Below are 23,861 nucleotides of genomic sequence, written 5' to 3'. Positions count from 1 at the left end.
AAGAAAAGGGTAGAGCATTGCAGCCACAGTTTTATCAGAGTTAATTATTTTTAAATGAAATAGTAAAAAAAGGGAAAGTATCGTAAGAGATAGGATTGGGCAGGAAATGTGTCAGCTTCTGAGTCAACACAGAGCGCTTCTCAAGCAGGCACAAGGGGAAGCTCATTCATTCGCTGCTACGCGTATCATTCACCGCCTTTCAGAGCGTCACTGGAGTTAGGCGGGGGCTTAGATTGCTAGAGCCAGTCGCTCGAAACCAGTCGGCTACATCGGCCTACGCGATTGGACGAAGCGCATGTCAATCACACCACCTTCTGAGGACGTCACAATCGAATGCACGGAGCGGCAGAGTCCAATCCGTAGTTTCTGATTGGTTGGTTTGCATGCGAAACCTTCCGCCTTTCGGCGGGCAATTCATTCGCGGGTACGATTTAAAGGGGAAGCAGCAGCCGGAGCCCTAGAAACGAACGTGACTCGAAGGTGAGCCTGGCCCAGGGAGAGTGGGTCATCCCAATAATCAAGCAGGGAGCCTTTAAAATAATAAAAGGAATTACTTCTTTCCCACCCCCCGTGCAAATTTCCAGGAATTCCCCCTTTTCCATGACGTAGCTACGAAGCGATCTGTGGTCCATGGAAGCTTGCGCCCTATTAAAGTCGTCACTGTTCCAGGTGCCACTGGACTCTTCGTCGTTGGTCCCCATCGGCCCGCCTTGCCCATCTCTTCTCCCGTTTGATATAAGCACTGCCCTTTTAGATCAGGCCAAAAGACCATATAGCCCGAGTCTCCTGTTTCCAACTGTGACTGGTCAGATGATGCTGGACATGATTAAAAGCAACAGCCCTCCCACCGCTTTTCAGGAGTAGCTAGAGTGGTGCCCGCCACATTGTTCAGTTCCAGCCCCAGCCAGCGTGGCCAATTGTCAGGGATGATGGGAGTTGTAGTCTCACAAGCTCCGGGAGGGCACCACATTAGCCATCCCTGTTCTGGGGGATCAATAAGCTACTAGTTAATAGATCCTCCAGATTCAGGGGTACCGTGCTTCTGAACCTGGAGGGTCTACTAACTCTTCAACCTTGGATCTCCAGATGTTTGCTTGTTGTTGTTTAGTCGTTTAGTCGTGTCCGACTCTTCGTGACCCCATGGGCCAGAGCACGCCAGGCACCCCTGTCTTCCACTGCCACCCGCAGTTTGGTCAGGTTCATGTTTGTAGCTTCGAGAACACTATCCAACCATCTCGTCCTCTGTCGTCCCCTTCTCCTTGTGCCCTCCATCTTTCCCAACATCAGGGTCTTTTCCAGGGAGTCTTCTCTTTTCATGAGGTGGCCAAAGTATTGGAGCCTTCGCTTCAGGATCTGTCCTTCCAGTGAGCACTCAGGGCTGATTTCCTTAAGAATGGATAGGTTTGATCTTCTTGCAGTCCATGGGACTCTCAAGAGTCTCCTCCAGCACCATAATTCAAAAGCATCAATTCTTCGGCGATCAGCCTTCTTTATGGTCCAGATGTTTGCTTAGCCAATGGCTAATTGGTGGTGATTGGAGTTGTAGTCCAGCAACATCTGGGTACACAAGGTTGAAGAAGTGGTTTAAAAAACCTGTCCATGATGGATTTGTCTAACCCTCTTTTCAAGCTGTCAGAGTCAAGGACCACACCCGTGTTTATCTTGATGCCATCCTCATGTTCTTAGGAACATCCTTGTGTTCTTTACCAAGTCACATCACTTAGCTCAGAGCTGTCTACACTGCCTGGCAATGGTTCTCCAGGGTTTCACCTGGAAACGCCAGGGATTGAACCTGGGACCTTCTGCGTTCAAAGCATATGCTCAGCCCCTGAGCCACAGACATTCCCCAAACTATGGCCCTTCCCTGTGTACATTTCTGTGGGCATCTGCCATAGGTTGTGTGTGTAAAAGAGCGAGAATATGTAAGAAGTGAATCTGTGGCTGTCGGCATATACAATGCTTAAGAACTGGTGCCTGAGTTTGATTTTTCTTCCTCTTCCCTCCCTTTCCCCTTTTCCTTGTGTGTCGCATCATCGTACAGCTTTTGTCCTTCGTATGCTGAAGAGGCACCTCTCTATATCCTGACCTTGGATGCCTGAGTTATATATTAGGACTCAGCTTTTCCTGTGACGGTGATTTGTTTTAAACTGTTTTTAATATTGTTGTACCTGGGATCTTGTGAAGGGCAGGTAATCAAATAATTAAATATTCTCTGAAGAAATTAAGCTGGGGTATTGGAGGTGATGACACCTGTAATGTTCAGCTTCAAATTCTTTCCAAAATAGCAGTGCACTCAAATGAATCCCCCCCCCCACTTTTCTTGCAGGCAGAAGGCCATGGACAATGAGGTGGGTTCACAGCCGCAAGGCCACCCGCTCTTTGGGGGAGCCTTTTCTGCTTTCCTCCCTCCTGGAAGCCTGGATGTCAGGTACGTCAGACCCTGGGGGCAGCAGTTTGATTGAGGGTATCCTCACACCTAAATTCTTCCAGCAGGGAGTTCCCCTTTGCTTTGTCCCTAAGCTAAGAAAAGAGGGCGATGTTGTTGTTGTTGTTGTTTAGTCGTTTAGTCATGTCCGACTTCGTGACCCTATGGACCAGAGCACGCCAGGCACCCTGTCTTCCACTGCCTCCCGCAGTTTGGTCAAATTCATGCTAGTAGCTTCGAGAACACTATCCAACCACCTTGTCCTCTGCCGTCCCCTTCTCCTTGTGCCCTCCATCTTTCCCAACATCAGGGTTTTTTCCAGGGAGTCTTCTCTTCTCATGAGGTGGCCAAAGTATTGGAGCCTCAGCTTTACGATCTGTCCTTCCAGTGAGCACTCAGGGCTAATTTCCTTAAGAATGGAGAGGTTTGATCTTCTTGCAGTCCATGGGACTCTCAAGAGTCTCCTCCAACACCATAATTCAAAAGCATCAATTCTTCTGCAATCAGCTTTCTTTGTGGTCCAGCTCTCACTTCCATACATCACTACTGGGAAAACCATAGCTTTAACTATACGGATCTTTGTCGGCAAGGTGATGTCTCTGCTTCTTAAGATGCTGTCTAGGTTTGTCATTGCTTTCCTCCCAAGAAGCAGGCGTCTCTTAATTTCGTGGCTGCTATCACCATCTACAGTGATCATGGAGCCCAAGAAAGTAAAATCTCTCACTGCCTCCATTTCTTCCCCTTCTATTTGCCAGGAGGTGATGGGACCAGTGGCCATGATCTTCGTTTTTTGATGTTGAGCTTCAGACCATATTTTGCGCTCTCCTCTTTCACCCTCAATAAAAGGTTCTTTAATTCCTCCTCACTTTCTGCCATCAAGAGAGGGTGATAGAGGGAAGTAAAGTCTTTCCTGCATTCCCTTGCATTTTTTAAAAATAGAATACACAATTAGCTTGTGGATTTAATTGGCCTAAGAGATTGTGCGAACTTATAGCTTATATGTCTCCCCCTCCCCTTGCCATCTTTTTAATTAAAAAAAAGGATTGGATGCAATCATGGAAGATTATGAGGAGGAGGATTTTATTTATACCCTGCCCACCTGGCTGGGTTTCCCCAGCCACTCTGGGCAGCTGACAACATATATAAAACATAGTAAAACATCAAGTATAAAAAAGCTTCCCAGTACAGAGGGCTGCCTTTCAGATGTCTTCTGAATGTTGTGTAGTCCTTTATCTCCTTCACATCTGAAGGGAAGGTGTTCCACAACTGAGAAGGCCCTCTGCCTTGATGGGCTTATCAATGGCTATCAGCCATGATTATGATAAATGTAACATCCATAAGCAGGCACAGTATACCTCAGATTACTAAGTGCTGGGAGGAAGTGGCAAAGTGTGGCTGTTATCATTGGGGTCTGTTTGGGGCCATCTGGTTAGGCTCTGTTGGAGCAGTTCTTTATCTACCTGACATCCACAGGGAGGGCGCCACTACCGAGAAGGCCTTCTGCCTGGTTCCCTGTAACTTTGCTTCTTGCAGTGAGGGAACCAGGCAGAAGACCCTCAGAGGAGGACCTCAGTGTCCAGGCTGGGCAATGGGGAAGCCTCATAAAGCGTGCTGATACCTTTAGCCCACCTGCCCAACCTTATCAAAGTCAGGCCAGTCTTACTTGATTCTCCCATCTTACCCAACCTTTCCCCTTCCAGTGAGATGCGGCAGGTCCCTGATAACCAGGAAGTCTTTGTTCACCCCAGCACGGATCAGAGCTTCATCGTAGAACTTCTGGAGTACCAGGCAGATGTCCCCGACGAAAATGCTGCCAGGTTTGTGATGGGAATTGCAGTCCTTTTGTTGTGAAGCAGAGTTTTGCAGGAAGAACCCTAATCCTAAACTGACCAGCTGAGATTTAAATACACACCTGCTCAGAGAAATCTCTCTTATCATCACATGTAGAGAGGGCTGATTCCCAACACTGGTGGGGGGGGGGGGAAATCATGAGTTTTGTACTTGTATATCTTCCTCCAGACCTTCATAAAACATTTTCTCCCTTTGGGCATTTATCTGATGTAGTTCTGCATGAGTTTAAAAAAACAAGCAGGGAAGCCTATTTATTTCATTCCACGCAGGAATCGCTTCCTAGAAACCATCTCGAAGCAATTTTGCAATAATAACTGCAATAATATGTCGGGCGGATCACCATGCAAGGCCACTCTTAGCCTGCAGTAACAGAGCAAAGACAGAAGAAGGGGATGTAGCTTAGTGGGAGAACGCGTGCTTCACATGTACGAGGTCCTGGGTTCAACCCCCCAGCATCTCCAGATATTTTGAGGAGGGAAGAAACATCTGTTCTTCAGCACAGCTTTCCTGAAGTGTGCTGCTTTTTCTTTTTCTAAATCCCTTTTTAAGACTTGACTAGGGTGAGTGGTTTGATTCACTTTGCTTTTAAAGCTGAATCATATCAAATCTGAAACAATTTGAGAACGGAACACAGCCATTTTATCTGCACTTTGCAATGCAGTTTTCTAACTGACCGTCGCTTATGGAAAATGCATATATACGGGGAATGTGTGTGCATATAGAGCCATGCGTTAGAGAGAATTATGTACAGAAATGCATTCCGTTAGGGAAAGTTGCTCTCAAAAATGTTTCCATTAGTCAGAACTGCATACGAGAAACAGATTGGGAAAATGAGAAACGGAAAGATTCGAAATAGACCAATCTTCCCATCCCTGCTCTTAACGTGCTGTTTTGGAAATGCTAAAACATTTCACTTCCTTTTTCTCTGCACCTTTGGATTGTTATTAAGGCAGGACAAAAATGGAGGTTGTCCATGGCATCTTACGCTCTTCTAGCAATTTATTTGAACTGGGGGAGAGAAGAGAATGATTGTGAAAACAATCAGGGAAGTATAGGTGACATCCACATCATAGATTTAAAGCACTCTAATGCCGTTTTAATTGTTGTGGCTTCCTCCCAAGGAATCCTGGGACTGCTAGTTTGTTGAGGGTTCTGGGAATTTTAGCTCTGCAAAGGGTATCCTTACGACACCTTAGCGCCCCTAACAGAATGAGAAAAGTGACCACGTGATGGCATAGATCAACCAACCTGAGAATGGTCAGCAGGGGGTGAGCCAGGGGATGTAGCTCAGTGGTAGAGCGCATGCTTTGCATGTATGAGGTCCTGGGTTCGATCCCCAGCATCTCCACTTTTTGTTACTCCTTTCTGAGCAGGGAATAACAATAATTTATTATTTATACCCCGCCCATCTGGCTGGGTTTCCCCAACCACTCTGGGCGGCATCCAACAGGATATTAAAAACACGGTAAAAGATCAAACATTATAAACTTCCCTAAACAGGGCTGCCTTCAGATGTCTTCTAAAAGTCAACTAGTTGTTTATTTCTTTGACATCTGGTGGGAGGGTGTTCCACAGGGCAGGTGCCACTACCTAGAAGGCCCTCTGCCTGGTTCCCTGTAACTTGGCTTCTCTAAATGAGGGAACCACCAGAAGGCTTTGGAGCTGGACCTCAGTGTCCGGGCAGAACAATGGGGATGGAGACGCTACAGGGCCCGAGTCCGTTTCGGGCTTTAAAGGTTAGCACCAACACTTTGAATTGTGCCTGGAAACATACTGGGAGCCAATGTAGGTCTTTCAGGACCAGCGTTATATGGTCTCGGCGGCCGCTCTCAGTCACCAGTCTAGCTGCCACATTCTGGATTAGTTGTAGTTTCCAGGTCACCTTCAAAGGTAGCCCCACGTAGAGCACATTGCAGTAGTCCAAGGGAAATGACTGAGGGGCTGTTAAGGAGATCAGCATAACAAAGGGAACTGGTCTGACGGGTTCAGCAGCTGCTTCTACTAGATTCCAAACCTCAGCAGCTACAGAATCACAGGTCTGGAAGTGACCCACAGATATCATCCAGGCTCTTCCCTATCCTTTAACGCCCCCCCCCCCAAAACAAACATCTATCTATCTATCTATCTATCTATCTATCTATCTATCTATCATCTATCTATCTATCATCTATCTATCTATCTATCTATCTATCATCTATCATCGCCTGCATTGCAGGGGGTTGGATTAGATGACTCTACAATTCTATGATTCCAACAATAGGTATGCTTTGATAAGTGACAAATTTTAAACTATAGTTTCCTTTTTAATGCAAGCTGAAGCTTAAAAAAAAAAATTCCTTTCCTCACCTTGTTGGAAGCTGTCTGTTGCCAGAGGTTTTCTTTCATTTCCTTTAGTGGTAGATATTTTAGTGGAGACACTTCAGACCCAGGAAGGGGATGTAGCTCAGTGGTAGAGCGCATGCTTCGCATGTATGAGGTCCTGGGTTCAATCCCCAGCATCTCCAGGGTGCTTCTTTTTTCCCTGTTGCTGGGTGGCTTTGTGTGCATCCAGTGAATCTTCTTTTTTTTAAAAAAGAAGACACTCTTACACACTACAGTGGTACCTCGGGTTACATATGCTTCAGGTTACAGACTCCGCTAACCCAGAAATAGTACCTTGGGTTAAGAACTTTGCTTCAGGATGAGAACAGAAATTGCGCGGCAGCAGAGGCACAGCAGTGGGAGGCCCCATTAGCTAAAGTGGTACCTCAGGTTAAGAACAGTTTCAGGTTAAGAACGGAATTAAGTTCTTAACCCAAGGTACCACTGTATTTTTTTAAAAAAAATAAACGCTTTAGCACATACACACATGGGTGTAGCGAAAATCAAGTAAATAAATAAAAATACTTAACTAAAAGTAGAAATTGTAGAAAGGTTTTGACAGATTTTTCTGAGCACTTGGGGTCCAGAGAAAGGTAATTTTGCCGAGACATTTTATTCTGAATCTGCTAGACAGAGCCAGGCAGAGGATGATGACAGGTGAGTGTTCTGTTCCCGCCGTCCCGTCCCCGTCCCCCCCCCCCCCCCCCGAAACATAAATCTTGGCTATTCCCATGCATACACAGTTTTTCTCGGCACCCCTGGAGTGATGGCCATTAGGACAGGACAGAAAGCGATCTGATTTTAAACTGCTTCTAGCAAATACGTGCTGCAGAGTTAAGAAAGGATTTACAGTGCGGTCCTTGGCAGGTTTCCTGAGCCGTGGGTTCAGGGGTGCTTTTCCCCAGGGGAAGTGTCCCTATGCAGGACTCCAGCCTTAAATGTGTTTAGGCAGGGAGAGAAGCCTAAAACACATGGAAGGAGATGTGATCCTTAGAACTGCCCTAGAGGTCCTTAATGCTGAACACAGCCAGGACGGAAGCTCTTTCTCTGCTTCCGTAGATCCTGGAGGCTACATTCTGCCTCCATGCTCAGAGGCAGTAATGCTTTTAAATGCCTTTTAAATGTGTTTGTGGGTGGGTGGGGGTTTACAGTTCAGTGGTTTTTGTTTGAACTATTTGTGCTTTTGTCTCTGTGAACCGCCCTGAGATCTTCTGATGAAGGGCAATAGTTAATCTAATAATTAATAATAATAATAATAATAACAACAACAACAACAACAACCAGAGAGTACTCAGCAGCTGTGGAGCCAGGGCACGTGGCTCTGTGGGACAGCGCATGCTGTTCATGTATGCAATTCTGGGTGCCATCTCCACTTTTTACTCCTTGCTCTGCAGGCAAACGAGAAAAATAAGGAAGGAACCGCACAAGAACCTTCATGTGAACCATTCAGTCAGTGTTAGAAACTGAGATATAAAAGCCAGGAGCTAAATGGCACCTTAAACCTAGGTTATGGGCGCAACAATGGAATGTATAGGCGTGCTTTTTTTATGTAACAAGAATACAAACCTGAAAATGAGCCAACTGCAGCTGAATTATTACGTTCGTTTTTCACATGGTCTAGTCCAGGGGTCAGCAAACTTTTTCAGCAGGGGGCCAGTCCACTGTCCCTCAAACCTTGTGGGGGGCCGGATTATATTTTGAAAATATACAGTGCTGCCTCGCAAGACGAATGCCTCGCAAGACGGAAAACCCGCTAGCCGAAAGGGTTTTCCGTTTTGGAGGTGCTTCGCAGGACGAATTTGCTATGGGCTTGCTTCGCAAGACGAAAATGCCTTGCGATTCCTGGGTTTTTTCCCCCCCTCCCCCCCTTTTTCCCAAGCCCCTAAGCCGCTTAACAGCTGTTCGCTAAGCCGCTTAACAGCTGATCGCTAAGCCGCTTAACAGCTGATCTAAGCCGCTTATCAGCTGATCTAAGCCGCTAATAGCCTTTTAGCAGCTAATCCGCTAATCCCTTAAGCCTTTAATAGCTGCTAATAGCCGCTAAACCACTAATAGCGCTAATCCGCTAATGGGCTTGCTTCGCAAGATGAAAAAAACCGCAAGACGAAGAGACTCGCGGAACGGATTATTTTCGTCTTGCGAGGCACCACTGTAATAATGAACGAATTCCTATGTCCCACAAATAACCCAGAGATGTGTTTTAAATAAAAGCACACATTCTACTCATGTAAAAACATGCTGATTCCCGGACTGTCCATGGGCCGGATTTAGAAGGCGATTGGGCCGGATCCGGCCCCCAGGCCTTAGTTTGCCTACCCATGGTCTCTAGCCCTTCCCCTGCCCACCCCTCCTGATATTCTTAAAAGGGTCTCTTCTCCAGTCTTCAGAGAGTAGCTGGAAGAGGGGAGGCAGGAAAAAGCTTCTCCTTTCCATCCACTCTGCAGTTTTAATCTGAAATCTTAGGCGCAGTACTGCACCCAGAACTCAGAAACTGCTCGCACTAATGAGATTCCCTGTCGCAAAGCGCGCCTAGAACAATGGGAGTTTCGCACACTGCATTCAGTTGGTGGAATCCAAATTTGTCGAAACCTAAGAGGGTAAGTGAATGTCAAGCATAAATGAGTTTCTGGATCTGATTGTAGCTAGGTGTGTAGCTGGGTGTGTCCCACTGCCTAGGTAGGTAGGCAGATAGGCAGGCAGGCAGGCAGATAGATAGATAAATATGCTCCTTCTGCTTTGATAAGAGACAGATGCTAATTTCTAGCTTCCTGTTTTAATGTAACCTGAGGCTTAATGATCCCTTCCTCACCCAGCTGGCAACAATGGGTTCTCAGAGACACATTTAGTTCCTTGAACAATAGATGCTTTGGTGGAAGCCTCATAGAATCAGGAAGGGGATGTAGCTCAGTGGTAGAGCGCATGCTTCGCATGTATGAGGTCCTGGGTTCAATCCCCAGCATCTCCATGTTCTTCTTTCCTTTTGAAAAACTGCCCCCCCAAAAAAACAATTACAAATACAGAAAACTATAAGCATGGTCTTCTCCAGACACGCCCCCCCCCCAGTATACCCCAATTATCCAGATTGCAGTATGAAAAAAACACAAAATGGTTGGCAGCGTACAAATGAACCAGACAAAGTCCCAGGTTTGTGGGCAGTCTTTGTCTCACAGGCATAGAAAAGTACAACTTTAGTTTTAAGGGCTTTCCGCCTACGATTTGGGGGTTTGCACAGAGTTCTTAACATGGGGTACAAAGAGGATGGTGGTTATTTTTAAACTGAGCATATGCTCAAGGTCAAGTTAGGGGGTTGGACTAGATGACCCCTTTCAGCTCCACAGTTCTATGATTTTATGGCTTCAAGCTTGCAGGTTCTACTGTTTTACAAAAACCCCAAGATCCATCAACTGGGTGGATAAGACGTAGCCTTAATAACACACACACACACACACACACACACACGGATTTGTTTTGAGTACTAGAACTGAGCTGAGCTCACAGTTCCTTCACAGAATAACCCCATTCCTGGTTATTGTTTCTTCTTTTCAAGAGCAACCTAATCTGAAAAAAGGTGGGTGGAGTTGGGCGCTGCCATTTGTTCCTGCCCTTTTAAAACAATTGTGAGTCAGGCATCCTTGCTGATCTGTGGCAAGCCACCCTGCTCCCCACTCCTGTTCTAGATAACATCTAAAGAGACAGAATGAAGAAGAGCAAACCCCCGTTTTCAATGTGTGGACATTTAACATCCAGGGACCAGTGGAAGAATTTTTCAGGCTTCCAGTTTTCAATTGCTGTTCTTCAGTGAAGGACCTTTAAAGGGAGACTCCACTGCGAAACAGCTGAAATAGAACTTAACAGGAAGTTTGATTTTCATAATATGGGCATGAATTGAGACAATGGTCTCGCTATAAGTATAAACCATCTTAGGGTGACTGAGTTATTACCAAAATGGCTGCTGTTGTGGGCGGTACTTTGCATACGTTTTATCTTTAATCGGATTGTTCTTTCTGCATTTTATCGCCCTTTGATCGTCACTGCTCAGAACTCTTCCCTCGACACCCATTAGGACAATAACACACTGTTGCCATATTATGAAAGACTTAACGATTTAGTTTGTTTCTGTGCAATTTTTCATTTCACCTTGACTCTCTTTTGTAAGGTGAGGAACAAATGGAACAAACCATGAGAGCGCTTCCAGCCTGCAAGAGCAGGAAGTGGGGATGTAGCTCAGTGGGAGAGCGCATGCTTTGCATGTATGAGGCCCTGGGTTCGATCCCCAGCATCTCCAGTTTTGCCGAATCTCTGCCTGGGAAATGCCGGATGGAGTGTGAGGCTTGATCTCTGCTTACCTATAAGATACTGTAGGTCACCTGTTGGTCTCTTTCCATGGCTGAGACTGGTGTTCATATCTTTCCCCCTCTCCCCTTTTCCAACCAGGTATCACTTTGAGGACATAGCTGGTGCTTCTGCCAGCGCTGAGATTTTGAGCCAGGAAACGTTTGCTCCCCATCTCCTAGCTCTGGAAGGCTGCAGCAGCGCCTGGGGCCTCACCGCCCGCCAGCTGGTGGCCAAGTTTGATGAGGAGGTGGGTATCAGGGCTGCCTGAATAGAACTTATCAGGAACTTTGATTCTATCAGTATAGGCTTAAATAGAGACAGAGGTTTCCCACCCCAATTCAGGTATAAATTACCCTAGCAGTGTTGCCTGGTTATCAGTTGGGAATTTTTCTCTCAGGGATTGCTCAAGTTTTCTCCAAGGTCTGCTCAGGGGGACAGAGGGGTTGTTTATTTATTTATAAAAATATATCCCGCTTTGTCATTAGGGGAGGGGGAAAACCAAACTGGTTTACAGCAAGAGTATTTATATACAATATAATAAATAAAAAACACGCAACAAATTGAAATTAAATGCCTCCTGATTTTTTTTCCATGCCATCCAATTTATGTAGGCAAACAAAAAACATAGTTGATGAACTATGTTTTTAAATTGCCTGCATAAATTCAAAGGCATATAAAAATTTCCAGCAGGCATTCAGTGGTTAAAACAGAAGGTGTCTGCTTAGAACTCTTTTTGGAAGAGGGACTCCAAACTTTGTTTCCTCCTCTTTCCCCATTCTCTTTCTTTCTCACTAGAGGTGGAACTTGTGGCCTTCCAGACACGGCAAGACTTCCATCCCTGATCACTTGCCGCACTGGCTGTGGCTGATGGGAGTCCACACAGCAGCTGGAAGGCCACAGGTTCCCTGCCCCTCAGCCAGAGCCTAGGTAGCTCAGTTGGTAGAGCATCAGACTTTTAATCTGAGGGTCCAGGGTTCAAGTCCCTGCTTGGGCGTTACCCATTTTTGTGGCTGAGTTCAATCCCCAGCACTGCCAGAGAAGGCTAGGATTTGTAAGGACCAGTTTTTAAAAGCCGGGAGAGAGTGCCTTCTCTTTTCAACATTCCTCTTCCAATTCTACCTGCAGTTTGTTACGGGTACAGGGACTTGTAGCTCTGTGATGGGTAAACTACGTTTCTCATGGTGGTTTTTTTTTTTTTACACTCTCATTTTCTTGAGTAGTGTCTTTGCATTTGGAGGGGGGGAGGGTGCTAGGTGATCAGAAAACAGAAGGACAAGAAAATGGTTCCCAAGGGCTTTGATGACTCCCTTTTCCCTTACAGGCCAAGAACGAGGTGACTCTACATTTGGTCTTGCTGCGCCTGCCCCAGTACGGGACAGACCTGCTTCTCACCTTCAACAACCCCACCTATATCCAGTGAGTATACTTGGAGAATTGTTTGCAGACTGAGGACCACATTTGCTTCCTCCCTCTTCTTCATCCAGGCAAGCAAGGACGCATTGACCAGCCGGGCAGAAATACTCGAGGAGGGAGTGACTGGGGAAGAATTTCAAGAGCCAGAAAGAGAGGCTGGGAGGGCAACATTTGGCTCCAAGGCGGGCTGAAGTTCCCAACCCCTGCTTTAAAACAGATACAGTAAGAGCTCTGCTAGGCAGGCTCCTGGTCATAGCTGTCAAGCGTCCCTTATTTGACGGGAAAGTCCCTTATCCCAGCCCCATGTCCTGCTGCTGTCCCTTATTGATGCTGTTCCTTAAATTTCCTGGGTTTCAAAGGAAGCAGCTCCTCTCCCTCCCTCCCTGCTGGCCAGGGAGGAGGGAGGCTCCAACTGTGTTGCTTGGCTGCGTTGCTCACCCAATAAGGAGTCTAACAACGACGGGGGGGTGGAGCTTGCATGCCTTGTGCCGATCAAATCGGTCACGTTGCCTGGGGACTCGCCTTTGCTCAGCGCTTCCCAGCAGAGAGGTGACGGTGGTTTCCCTTGCTGCATCCCCTTTGCCGGGTTGCTGTGCTGTGGGAACCACCGCTTGAGGCTTCGTTTGGCTGCTGGCTGGGCTTTCTGCCTTTGGCTCGGAGGGGTTCAGAGGTTGAACATACATGTGTTTGGAAAATCCCTTATTTTGGCTGCTGATCCCTTATTTCCGAGGCTGCTGGTCCCTTATTTTCAAATCTGTAAGTTGACAGCTATGCTCCTGGTGCAGGGCTTTTTAACATCTTAAAGGTGCCAGTCCTCATAGAGGAATTCTGCATTGCTTCTTGAACACACAGGCACAGCAGAAAGGCACTTTGCAGAGGTGGTGGTAAAGAGGCAGAGGCTGGCTGGCTCTGTGTGTGTGTATATGTGTGTGTGTGTGTGTGTGTGTGAGAGAGAGAGAGAGAGAGAGAGAGAGAGAATTTGGAGTACTCCTACACTAACACCCCCCCTTCCCTTTTTCCTTCTGGTGCCAGTCCTCTAAGCAGCAGCGCAGCCCCAGGAACAGAGGTTCCAGCTTCTCCTTCTCAGCCTCCGTGGACAGTGGAGCATTTCCACACCTTCGTACGCAGCGTGCGGCTCCTCAACCCTGGCATCTTCGGCTAGGACATCTCCAGGATGCAGCCGTTCACCATCTGTTCTGCAATCCCAGAATCCTTTGGGTGAAGACTCTTAAGGAGGCTACTTCTGTTTAAATGTCTGGATCATTCATCTGCTGCTTCAGCTCTCTGGACATGGACTCCGATTGCCCAAAGGACATTTGCATGGCAGAGGGCGGTTTCGTGGCACCTCCACTCCCAGAAGGTGGTTTCAGGTCTCCCCCTGCCTTTGGACGATACTGGCCTGTTGTGCTTCCGTTTGCCTTTGCAAGGGGGTCTATTCCTCTCAGCTCCAACTATGTACCCCACCCAGTTCAGGGAGGGAAGCTGGACTTGTCCTTCCAGGTTGCTGCACCTGTTTGCCAATGTATCAACCACCTTCTCCAACCTGCCTTTTGAATTTCCTGCAACAAGGGTGTTTTGGTGTATCAGTCCGTTGGAACAAAATTCAGTCAGTTAAAAAATACAAGATGCCTTTTATTTGGACCAACCAATGTTTATAATATGGGGTATAAGCTTTTAGAGTCATACATAGCAAATTCTTGGGTTTGTGGATCAAAAGCAAATGTTTATAAGATATTTCTTTTATTTTTCTTTCCTACACATCCTCACCCCCCTGTTGTTGTCAATATTTCAACTAAGGTGGTACTTTCAGACTTCTTTAGGTTATATATTGCCCTGTGCTAGGGTGTCAAATTGCACAGAGGCATGCTGGGAAAAGGCAGTAACTGACTATCCTTTGAAAATATATATATAAAAGATATACTTCTAAGTCTTGCATTCAAAACCCAGTCATATATATTGCTCAGTGCTAACTGGAATTCATAGGTCCATTTTTTAGGAATGATGTGTATGGATCGCAGATAAATGTTACTCCAATGATAACTGGAATAAAGACCTTGCCGCCTCTTCTTCCTGGGGCTGCAGCTATTAGAGCATGAGTTGAGCTAGATTTACACACCCTGCCTCGCCATTAGCCATGCTTGCTGGGGCTGATGGGAGCTGAGGTTCGGCAACATCTGGCGGGCCAGAGGTTTCCCACACCTGTGGCAAAAGCACTTTCCTTAGCGTTTGTGTGGTTTGTTGCTATGCAACGTGGCTTAGTCACAATCGTGATAAAACCCTGGATCTTCTACATCTTTGGACAGCCGTCACTCTCCCCCCTCCTCCTCAGCAGATTTGAGAGGAGGGAATCAAAAAGTAACCTGAATTGCCATCTCCCTGCAACTGAATTTTAATTTTAGCTGAGACTGAGAGTAGTGGAAGGAGAAATATTGCACTCTAGCGCCACCCAGGGGCTGGCCTATTGCAACTGGATTCTCATGGACACAGGAGGCCTAGGAGGCCTACCTACTACAATGGTTGCCATGGAAACGCCTTTGTGAGGCTTGGCAGGCCCCTTTGTCTAAAAACGTGGGGCTGGCCTTGCCAGCCACAAATCGTTCTTTGATTGCTTCTTGCTTGGGGCTGTTGGCAGCTGGCCATGGACTTAGCAGACCATAATAAGCAACTGACAGAAGGCTACCTTCCCCTTGGTGGGCTGGCCTGGGGAAAGGGGGCTGCTTTGGGTGCAAAATCCTAAAACACGCTCTCCACCCGCTCGCCTCACACAATCGTCTCCTCGGTTGATAAGCTACGGCCGCAAGCTTTGCTATTTGGGGAAGGGTTTTGTGGGCATATATGTGTGTATATATATATGTATGTATATAAAGCATCTTCCCAAATGTGCAGCCAGCGAAAGAGAGAAAGGTCCAAGCTGGTGAGAACAATCACGGGCAAATTCAGCTGCCGCGTGATGGGTTGCAATGCTCACCGTGGCCCCGGAGCCAAGGTCAGAAACATCGCAGGAGGACGACCCTGGCCTTGCAGATGTGAGGGGAGTTCAAGCAGGCAGCCGGCAGAGGCCGCCGCAGCAGACATCATCGCTTCTGCTGTGTCCAGCCGCTGTAGGACTGGCGTAGCTGGTCCCAAAAGAGGAGGCTCAGGATGGTGTGAGGACCGATCCGGAAATAGGAAGCGCCTAGGCCTTTGTAGATCCCAAAGAAACCTTCCGAACGGATGATTTTGGAGAGGCAGTCAAAAAGGCCCTTATACATCAGGCCCTGCAGCGGAGAGAGAGAGAGAAGAAAATCAAGCTGTGTTTTTATTTTCCCCCTTTCTTATAAAACTCACTAAGGTCTCAGTCCAGACTTCAGCTTGTGTTCTCCCACTTTTCCCCGGGGAAACCCAATCTTTACAGCTGAATTGCAGGAAACATCAATTGGGTTTCTCCCCCACCCCCAAAAAAGGATTTGGGGAACTGTAGTTTGTTAAAGTTGCTTGGAATCGTAGCTCTGCGAGGGGTAAATTATAGTTCCCAAGATTCTTTGGGTGAAGGCTTGTTATCAGAGTGGCACTTGCAAAGAAACCGTGGGCACCAGGAAACTGATCAAGACAACAAGCAGGGTTGTTTTTAAAGGCAAAAAGCGAGTACTGGAGACGGAAGGAATTGATTGTGTATAGATAACAGGCAAATATTGGTAGTTTATAATATCAGAAAGGGGATTTTCAAACAAAATCAGTTTTGACACTGGATTATCAGAAGCTTGTTTATCTAATTTCAGATGGATTTAGTTTACGAATTCAGAAGGGGAGAACTTTGAGAGGCTGGACTTCAGTTTCTGATGAGTGAATGTTTGAAACTCTCGGTTAACGCTCCATGCTAATAACACCAAAACTCTGGATTTGATCCCTGTATAGGCTGTGAATTCTTTTTAGGAAGGGTTGCAGCTCAGTGGTAGAACATCTGCTTTGCAGGCAGAAGGTTTGAGGTTTCATGTGGGGGCTAGGAATGTCCCCAGTCTAAAACCCTGGAAATCAGCAATGACAATATCAGGGATTTGATTCGAGATACAGTCAGCTTCCTAAAAGATGTAACTGTATGCACATTTCCCCACAGAGGGGTTTACTTCCAAATAAAACATGCATAGGATTGGCCTGCAAACTTATTTTCGCTTTCAGCGAAATCCAGTTTTTAAATCTTATTGGTAATCTTACTAATTCTAAAATGTTAATGAAAGCTTCCGGGGATCGACTGGGACATCTGAGATGGACAGAGAATGAGTGGGGTGAGTTAATAGTGGATCTGGGGGCAAGCTGGGATCCAGACCAAGTTAGTTGTACTTAGGTCCCATTGAAATTAATGGGATAGGTGACTCATCACACACACACTTAAGCCCCGTTGATTTCAATGGTGCATAAGTGCAACTAATTTAACCTGGACCCTTCCCATGGTCTCCATCTTCGCCCTTGTCTACCCTGCCCCTAAAACACACCAATAGATCATGCTTTCTCACCATGTTTCTCCCAAGCCATGCTTACCTCACCTCGGGGTCCTACAGGCTGATTGTAGAGGCGGGTGCTGGCCACATCAAAGGGTGTCATGGCGACAGCCACAGTGACACTGCTCGTCATTCCAGCACTCAATGCCAGCAGCCAACTGTCCTTAGGGAAGATCTGGGGATGGGAGATGGGAAGGATATGGGGTGAGTGATCAAGAAGGAGCAGGTGGAAGGGCCATAGCTCAGAGGCAGAGCTCTTGGCAAGCAGGAGGTCCCAAAATCAATCCCTGGCATCTCCAGCCAGGGCTGAGAAAGTCACTTGTCTGAAACTCTGGTGACCCACTGCTAGTCAGTGTAGACCAGAGGTGAGGAACCCAACAACCAGGCCAGATGTGGCCCACCAGGCCATTTCCACAAAAGTGTGCCAACCTGCCATTATATGTGATGACAGGTGTGTGGCAGGTAGAGATGTGGGCTGATTGGCTGCTCATGCAGCTGGTCCCTCCCTGCAGAATGGAGGATTGAGCTCTCCATACATCTGCTGATGGGCAGATAGTTCAGCCCTGCTTAGCCGCTATCTCCTCCACCGTGTTGGCCAACTCTAGGCAGGTCCACCATGTGTCAATCACTTGACATCATACAATAAGAGCTGTTCAATGGTGGAATGGTCTCCCATGGGAGGTGGTGGACTCTCCTTTTTAATCTTTTAAGCAGAGGTTGGGTGGCCATCTGTGACGGATGCTTTAGTTGAGATACTTGCATTGCAGCGGATTCGACTAGATGACCCTCCGAGGGGCGCGTCCAACTCTATAATTATATGATTCTATGCTGCCAGGTAGGGGACGCGGTTGGCGCTGTGGGTTAAACCACGGAGCCTAGGACTTGCTGATCAGAAGGTCGGCAGTTTGAATCCCTGGGACAGGGTGAGCTCCCGTTGCTCGGTCCCTGCTCCTGCCAACCTAGCAGTTCAAAAGCACATCAAAGTGCAAGTAGATAAATAGGTACCACTCCGGCGGAGCGGCTTAGTCATGCTGGCCAAATGACCTGGAAGCTGTACACCGGCTCCCTCAGCCAATAAAGCGAGATGAGCACCACAACCCCAGAGTCGGCCACAACTGGACCTAATGGTCAGGGGTCCCTTTACCTTTACCTTTATGCTGCCAGATTATTAGTAGGTGGGTGGCCCACCTACGTAATGGGTGGGAGGGGGATATAAAGATCTGGCCCACCAAGACCAAAAGGTTCCCCTTCCTTGGTGTAGACAGTGCTGAGCTACAAGGACCAATGGTCTGACCAATGTGGTCATGAGCTCTAGAAGAATGAATAGTGCAGGAACCATCAGCTGAATGCTTTATGGGTTTGCAGCCCATAAACTCAGGGATTTAAACTGAGCAGAGAATGAGCATTCTGAGAACCACATGCTTTTATTTTGAAATGAAACGTGCACACCCTTTTGGACCTGAGCACCAAGTGCAAAGTACCTGGTGGCATCTCAAAAGCAGGGGAAAAAAACTTCCAGTAGATGAGGGAGGAAGAGATTCGGCATCTTACTCTGCTCCTTGGCACCAGAGCCATTTTTTCTTCCCCACAACAGGCAAAAGCAGAATAAATTTACACAAAGCAATCACACAGATGCACATTTCTTTTGTCTGCATTATGTATTCAGTTTGCAGGGGGGGGGGGTTGGTATAAGATTTGAACCAATGTATTAATTATCTTTAAAATGGGCAGCAGTGCACACACAATCCTGGCTTCAGCCGTCCTGAACGCAGTAGAAAATCCACTCGCAAGCTGCTCTCCTGGCACAAATCAAGCCCGACTCGTAATGCAAATCGCAACGCAAACACAATTAAGCCCTCTGGGGAAGGTTAGCAGGTTGACATCATATGTACAACAAAACCACCAAACAAACAAAAACACACGCTTGTATTGATAGATTCTGAAATACACTATTTGGGCTTGAATGCTCAGAGGTGCGAGGGTAAAGAGCAATGTCACCATGACTTACTTAGGGCACTTATGAGGAACCTTTGCCCCTCCAAATGTTGATGAACTACAACTCCCATCAGCCCCAGCAGAAAAAATGGCCAACGGTCGGGGATGATGGGAGTTGTAGTTCAGCAACATCTGGAGCACTCAAAGTTCCTTCACACCTGACTTGGGGAGTGCGAGTTCAAAATAAACCAAAGATGCATACCAACCTAACTTTGTCAGGTGTGGGCTATATTGCATCTATACGAAAACTAGCATCTATATCCATCAGAGCAGAGTGGATCCTCAAATCCCACCAGCACCACTGCAATCCAAACCCAGGATGCTGTTGCAATTGCCATGGTAACACACAAAAGCCCAGTCACCTCTGCATCTCTGCACCCTCTTTACCTCAAGTTGGCTAAAGAATTCTTTGGAAGAAGAGAAGGTAGCAAGTTGTGTAGAAGAGCCAACCATGACACGAGGTGCAGCTGAGAGGGACCCGCGCCACAGTCCCAGCACGCCGTGCTCTTTGTGGATCATGGCCAGAGCATGGAGCATCCCCTGAGCATGGGAAGAGAGAGAAAACGAGAACCACATGTCCCCCTGAAACATCATTGGTCAGTTAGGACTGAAACATGCAGCCAGTTAGATCGTATAAAGAGCTTGCTACATCAGGCCAACATCCTGTTCTTACAGTGGCCAAGCAGACGCCCTGGGGAATCAGTTGAAGATATTGTGATATATTGCGACGGGAGCTGCAATTAATTGGGCACCCGGTTTAATGATTTCCAATACAAGGTCTCATACTGTTGGACTCCAACTCCCATCAGCCCCAGCCAATATTGCCAATGGTTAAGGATGATGGGAACTGCAGTCTAACATCTGGAGGCCCAGAAGCTCCCACCACTGGCCAAGACATTCCCAGCATGGGAATACAGAGACTTATTCTGTTATACTTTTAAGGCTGAAGGAACACCATCCATTTAAAGCACATGACTCCCCCTCCAAAAAATCATGGGAACTGTAGTTTAAGGGTGCTAGGAATTGTAGTTCTATGGGGGTAAAGGACACTTCTCAGGAGAAATTATGTCCTTGAAATGTCCCTTAAATGTTTGGTGGGCACACAGTCTAAGTGTCTTATAAAAGGCTTAGACATTCCGTAGTTGAGTGTTTAATGCAGGGTTTTCCAAACTTGGGTCTCCAGCTGTTTTTGGAATACAATTCCCATCATCCCTGACCACTGGTCCTGCTAGCTAGGGATCATGGGAGCTGTAGGCCAAAAACATCTGGAGGGCCGAGTTTGAGGAGGCCTGCTCTGGTGTAACACAACCCCATCCTGCAATACACGTTTTTGCCATTGGGGGCAGCCCGCTGAGAACAAGACACAGGTGGGCAACCTGTGGCCTTTCACATTTTTGGGCACCAACCCCCGTCAGCCCATGTCCATAGAGCAAATGGCCAAGAACTATGGGAGCTGGGAGTCCAGCAACATACAGAGGGCTGCAGGTCCCCTACCCATTTCCACACGATTACCTGAAGTATGTGAATGTGAAAAGAGAACATCACCTTGTCTCTCTGGAACCCAGCCATCCTCTGTGGCCACTGAGTACACTTCACCAACAGTGTTGCTGGCTCTTCCTGGTAGTGACCCCCACGGGGAGGCCTGGATGCTGGGCAACCCTGAGGGTTGCCAGGGTAATGAAATCTTTTCATGGGAGATACTGTCCCCTTGGTACAGGCAAGCTGGGAGTTCTTAAAGGGCCAGCATGCCTGGCTAGGTCCCTGAAAACTATCGTCAATGCTCTTAAGGAAGGGCCTTAGCTCAGGAGCAGAGCTCTGCATGCAGAAGGTTCCATGTTCAGTCCAGGAAAACCACTGCAAGCCAGTGTAGACAACGCTCAGCTAGATGGACCAGAAGTTTGACTCTGGACAATGTAAAAAACCGAGTGAGCCCCACATACCTGGTGCTGGTATTGGTGCCCTACAGCGATCTCAGCAGCGGACTGAGCCTGGATGTGGGTCTTCACCTGCAGTGGAAATGGAAGAAACGTCTTGTCACAACATAAGGGGCCTATTAATAAAAATGAGGATATGCCTTCCCACAGAGAAATGCCATCTCCGTAAACCAGAAACGACACTTCCGTTCCAGGGAAGGGAAGTGTTTCTCAGGTGGAATTTTGTTCATGAACCAGGGCTTTCAAACGCCTACATTCGAGGCTGTCTAAAATTTCCAAGTACAGGAAAACAGAGTGTGTTACTTAACACTTACACAAGCGCACACAAAGGCTGTCCTGTAGCATCTTGCTATTGGCCAGTGTTGGCAGGGAGAAGGAATGGATGGACCACAATGACAAGATGTCCAGAAAGTCAACATCTGACACTGTGTGACAGATAATGACAGTGTTTTGATCCCAGGGACTTTAAGACCCAGTTGGTTGTAAATGTGAGAAAAATAACAGCTGTGTGTGTGTCTGTCCCTCCCTGTGTTTTAAATGCTGAGGACTAGTGTAGTGTATGTAGCATTTAAAGGAGGATCTTTTCAGCCTAGGCACCACATCCCTTCTTGGCCAAATTCCCAACAGCCCGCAGCAGTGGGTGCTGTCAGATGGATAAAAAGGGAGTAATTGGAAAGTCATTTTTGACAAGACTGTCCATGAACTTAAACTGGCCTTAAGACCAGTGAGACAAATCAAGACGTACGTCTTGAAGGGAAACTGCGACTTTTCCTATGAATGATTGCGTTGACAGAAAGCCACAGAAGAACTTCAAGTTGGAACTCAGTGATAAATATATATATACATGTCATACCAGCAACAGAGGCTGCTGGTCCATTCGAGCAAATTGGGCACTGTGCCACCAACCCCACTGGTCGATTATTCCTTACAACCAGCCCAAGGCGTGGCATTGCCCATCAGCTTCCTCCTGAGTCTCAGTGTTGCTTTTGTGGGGCTCAGCAAGGGGCAGATGGGGAGAAAACTCGAATCAGTGGGCTCTGCTTGCCATTGGTTGTGGTGGTGAACCTACTACTGGTCTCCCTGCCTTGCACCCTACCAGTCTCCATTGCACATAAGGACAGACACATGCAAAGTTTCATGCACCACCCAGTTCTACATAGAACACAAACCTGACTTTCTTGCCACTCAGATTGCAGAATTCTGGATTTGGGAGGACGGAATTCCACCCACCTACCCAACGGCTTGCAACCCCTCCCAGGTCTACACAGCACACAAACCTGACTTTCTTGCCACTCAGATTGCAGAATTCCAGATTTGGGAGGACGGAATTCCACCCACCTACCCAACGGCTTGCAACCCCTCCCCATCCATCCCTGTACTGATTCCCCACGCTTTGTGACCCACCATATAGATGGGGCTGCTCACGGTGGCACTGACCACCCCAGACAATGCCCCAGCCACGGTGGTGCGCAGCAGGCTGATGCTCCCGTCGGAGGCGTGAATGTAGCCCGCCGTGTCGGCGATCCCGTAGAGGCCCAAGCGGAGTCCGTTAAAGCCAAACTGGTAAAACAAGGCGGGCAAGAGGCCCCGCTGGAGAGCTGACAGGCCGTCCACCCGTCCAATGGTGTAGAAGGCATGGAAGACGTTGCGGTAATGGCGGGTGTAGGTCCCCGGAGCGCGGAGCTCTCCTTGCAGCTGCATGCGGGTCTTCACCACCTCCAGCGGGTTGGTAAACAGGCAAGCCCCACAGGCTGCCACCCCACTGAGGAGGAAGTCCATTGTTGGGGAGCCGAGGGAGAAAGAAATACGGTTGGGGTGGGTGAGGGGAAGGCAGGCGATGTGGGTTTTCTATGGAAGAAGACCAGGTGTTATAAGGAGTTGGGGAGAGGGGGACAAGGGACCTGGATAGATTAGGGGGATATACCCCCCCAAAAAAACACTGGACCTTGGTTATAGGTCTCCAGAAGGCCAAAACAGCACTAGTGCTGGCATTAGCAGATGAGAAATGGAGGGAAACAGATGCTGTGAAGGATGGAGTAGATACATTTATGGAAGGGTCAGCTTTGAGAAAGGAGGAAACAGGCAATCTAAAAGGTCCCAGAAACTTTCAGGCACTAAGGGTTCAGAAGGGGTGGGAGGCAGCGGGGTGACTGGTGATTTTAGATTTTCCTTTTTTCCAGGTTGGGGGCCAGGTGGGGAAAAATGGTATTCAAGGAACTGGGGAATTAAGGGCTGGAGGAAACAGGTACTGGTTTGAGAGGTGCTAATTTGAAAGGGGTCCAAATAGAAGCATACTGTAATTTGGGTTTGGCGAGGCTAGCAGGGGGAAATGTTATTTTCAAAGCAGCTGATCGGTGGCCAACGGATCCCAGGCTATTTGGGATCCAGTCTCTGGGCAGGATTCTGCTGCACAGGGGGTTCTTTTTTGGGGGGTGGGGGTTAAAAGAGAATATGGTGATGGATGGAGAGAAAGGAGCAGGACTTCTGCACCAGTAATGGGAGCCGGGATGGAGGACTGCAGAAAAGCCAGGGGTGGTGTTGGGGAGCAACCTTCCAGGGAAATCACAAAATTAAGGACAGGGTGGGGCATTGGGTGAGAAATCTGGGGAAATTCGGGGTGGGGTCCTCTGTCAGATGGGAAGCGGGATCCCCGGTTCCTCACGTGGCCAGTGCGCAAAGGCGGCGCTCCCACCAAACATCTTCGCCCTTCGCCTCCTCCTCTCCATCTGAGCCGGCGCCGGCTTTGCCGGGAGGTAATACCCGCAGCGGCAGGGATGGGCCACGCCCCCAACCGGCGCAGTTGTCCAACGGCCGGCCACTTCCCACGACGTCGCTCCTCTGGTGCACCAATCGGGGAAGCGATGCCTGACGCGCCCCCTCCTTTTTCCTTCTCTGCACAGCCGTGGTGGGCGGGGCCTGTTTAGCCCAGCCTGACCTGAGCGCTCCAAGGGCTTATGAATGAAAACCTGGCGGGTTAAACCAGGACAGGCGGGAGGGGAAATGCGATTTTTCTTGGGGAGGTGGGGGGGTCTGTCTATCTGTCCGCGATCATCTCGATAGTAGAAGCTACTG

At 47.9% G+C, this 23,861-nt stretch overlaps 3 protein-coding genes across 5 annotated transcripts in view; 2 read left to right on the top strand and 1 right to left on the bottom strand.

Moving 5' to 3' along the window:
* LOC310663057 (G-protein coupled receptor 4-like) overlaps positions 1 to 23,861 on the top strand; it is a 303,619-nt gene that overhangs the window by 197,786 nt on the left and 81,972 nt on the right. The gene's annotated exons all lie outside the window — the stretch shown is intronic.
* On the top strand, positions 358 to 14,435 carry RANGRF (RAN guanine nucleotide release factor). Of its 2 annotated transcripts, XM_083410828.1 has the most exons (7): positions 358 to 480; positions 2,042 to 2,189; positions 2,327 to 2,428; positions 4,126 to 4,242; positions 11,072 to 11,219; positions 12,294 to 12,388; positions 13,418 to 14,435. In XM_083410828.1, the coding sequence occupies exons 3-7, from the start codon at positions 2,337 to 2,339 to the stop codon at positions 13,545 to 13,547; spliced, it is 582 nt and encodes a 193-aa protein (XP_083266954.1). In that variant the 5' UTR covers positions 358 to 480; positions 2,042 to 2,189; positions 2,327 to 2,336; the 3' UTR covers positions 13,548 to 14,435. The 2 variants fall into 2 exon arrangements, with proteins under 2 accessions (XP_083266954.1, XP_083266955.1); XM_083410829.1 differs by lacking the exon at positions 2,042 to 2,189 and having other exon boundaries at positions 413 to 480.
* Positions 13,997 to 23,618, bottom strand: SLC25A35 (solute carrier family 25 member 35). Of its 2 annotated transcripts, none has more exons than XM_083410741.1 (5): positions 22,194 to 23,617; positions 20,796 to 20,861; positions 19,243 to 19,395; positions 16,901 to 17,035; positions 13,997 to 15,642 (listed from the first exon to the last, which is right to left on the bottom strand). In XM_083410741.1, the coding sequence occupies exons 1-5, from the start codon at positions 22,566 to 22,568 to the stop codon at positions 15,460 to 15,462; spliced, it is 912 nt and encodes a 303-aa protein (XP_083266867.1). In that variant the 5' UTR covers positions 22,569 to 23,617; the 3' UTR covers positions 13,997 to 15,459. The 2 variants fall into 2 exon arrangements, with proteins under 2 accessions (XP_083266867.1, XP_083266868.1); XM_083410742.1 differs by having other exon boundaries at positions 15,492 to 15,642; positions 16,906 to 17,035; positions 22,194 to 23,618.

The sequence above is a fragment of the Podarcis tiliguerta genome (assembly GCF_965153285.1).
Source record: "Podarcis tiliguerta genome assembly, chromosome: 13".
In the NCBI taxonomy this organism is placed as follows: domain Eukaryota; kingdom Metazoa; phylum Chordata; class Lepidosauria; order Squamata; family Lacertidae; genus Podarcis; species Podarcis tiliguerta.
Note: the sequence above shows the minus strand (reverse complement) of the source record. Positions and strands in the feature narration are given on the sequence as shown.

Bases quoted from the DNA above. Each gene is read 5' to 3' on its own strand.
- RANGRF (XM_083410828.1), top strand. From the start codon at position 2,337: ATGGACAATGAGGTGGGTTCACAGCCGCAAGGCCACCCGCTCTTTGGG. The intron at 2,429-4,125 runs GTACGTCAGACC...TTCCCCTTCCAG, and splicing joins CCTGGAAGCCTGGATGTCAG to TGAGATGCGGCAGGTCCCTG. The intron at 11,220-12,293 runs GTGGGTATCAGG...TTTCCCTTACAG, and splicing joins TGGCCAAGTTTGATGAGGAG to GCCAAGAACGAGGTGACTCT.
- SLC25A35 (XM_083410741.1), bottom strand. From the start codon at position 22,568: ATGGACTTCCTCCTCAGTGGGGTGGCAGCCTGTGGGGCTTGCCTGTTT. The intron at 20,862-22,193 runs GTGGGTCACAAA...TTTCCACTGCAG, and splicing joins TGAGCAGCCCCATCTATATG to GTGAAGACCCACATCCAGGC. The intron at 19,396-20,795 runs GTATGTGGGGCT...TCCCATGCTCAG, and splicing joins GGCACCAATACCAGCACCAG to GGGATGCTCCATGCTCTGGC.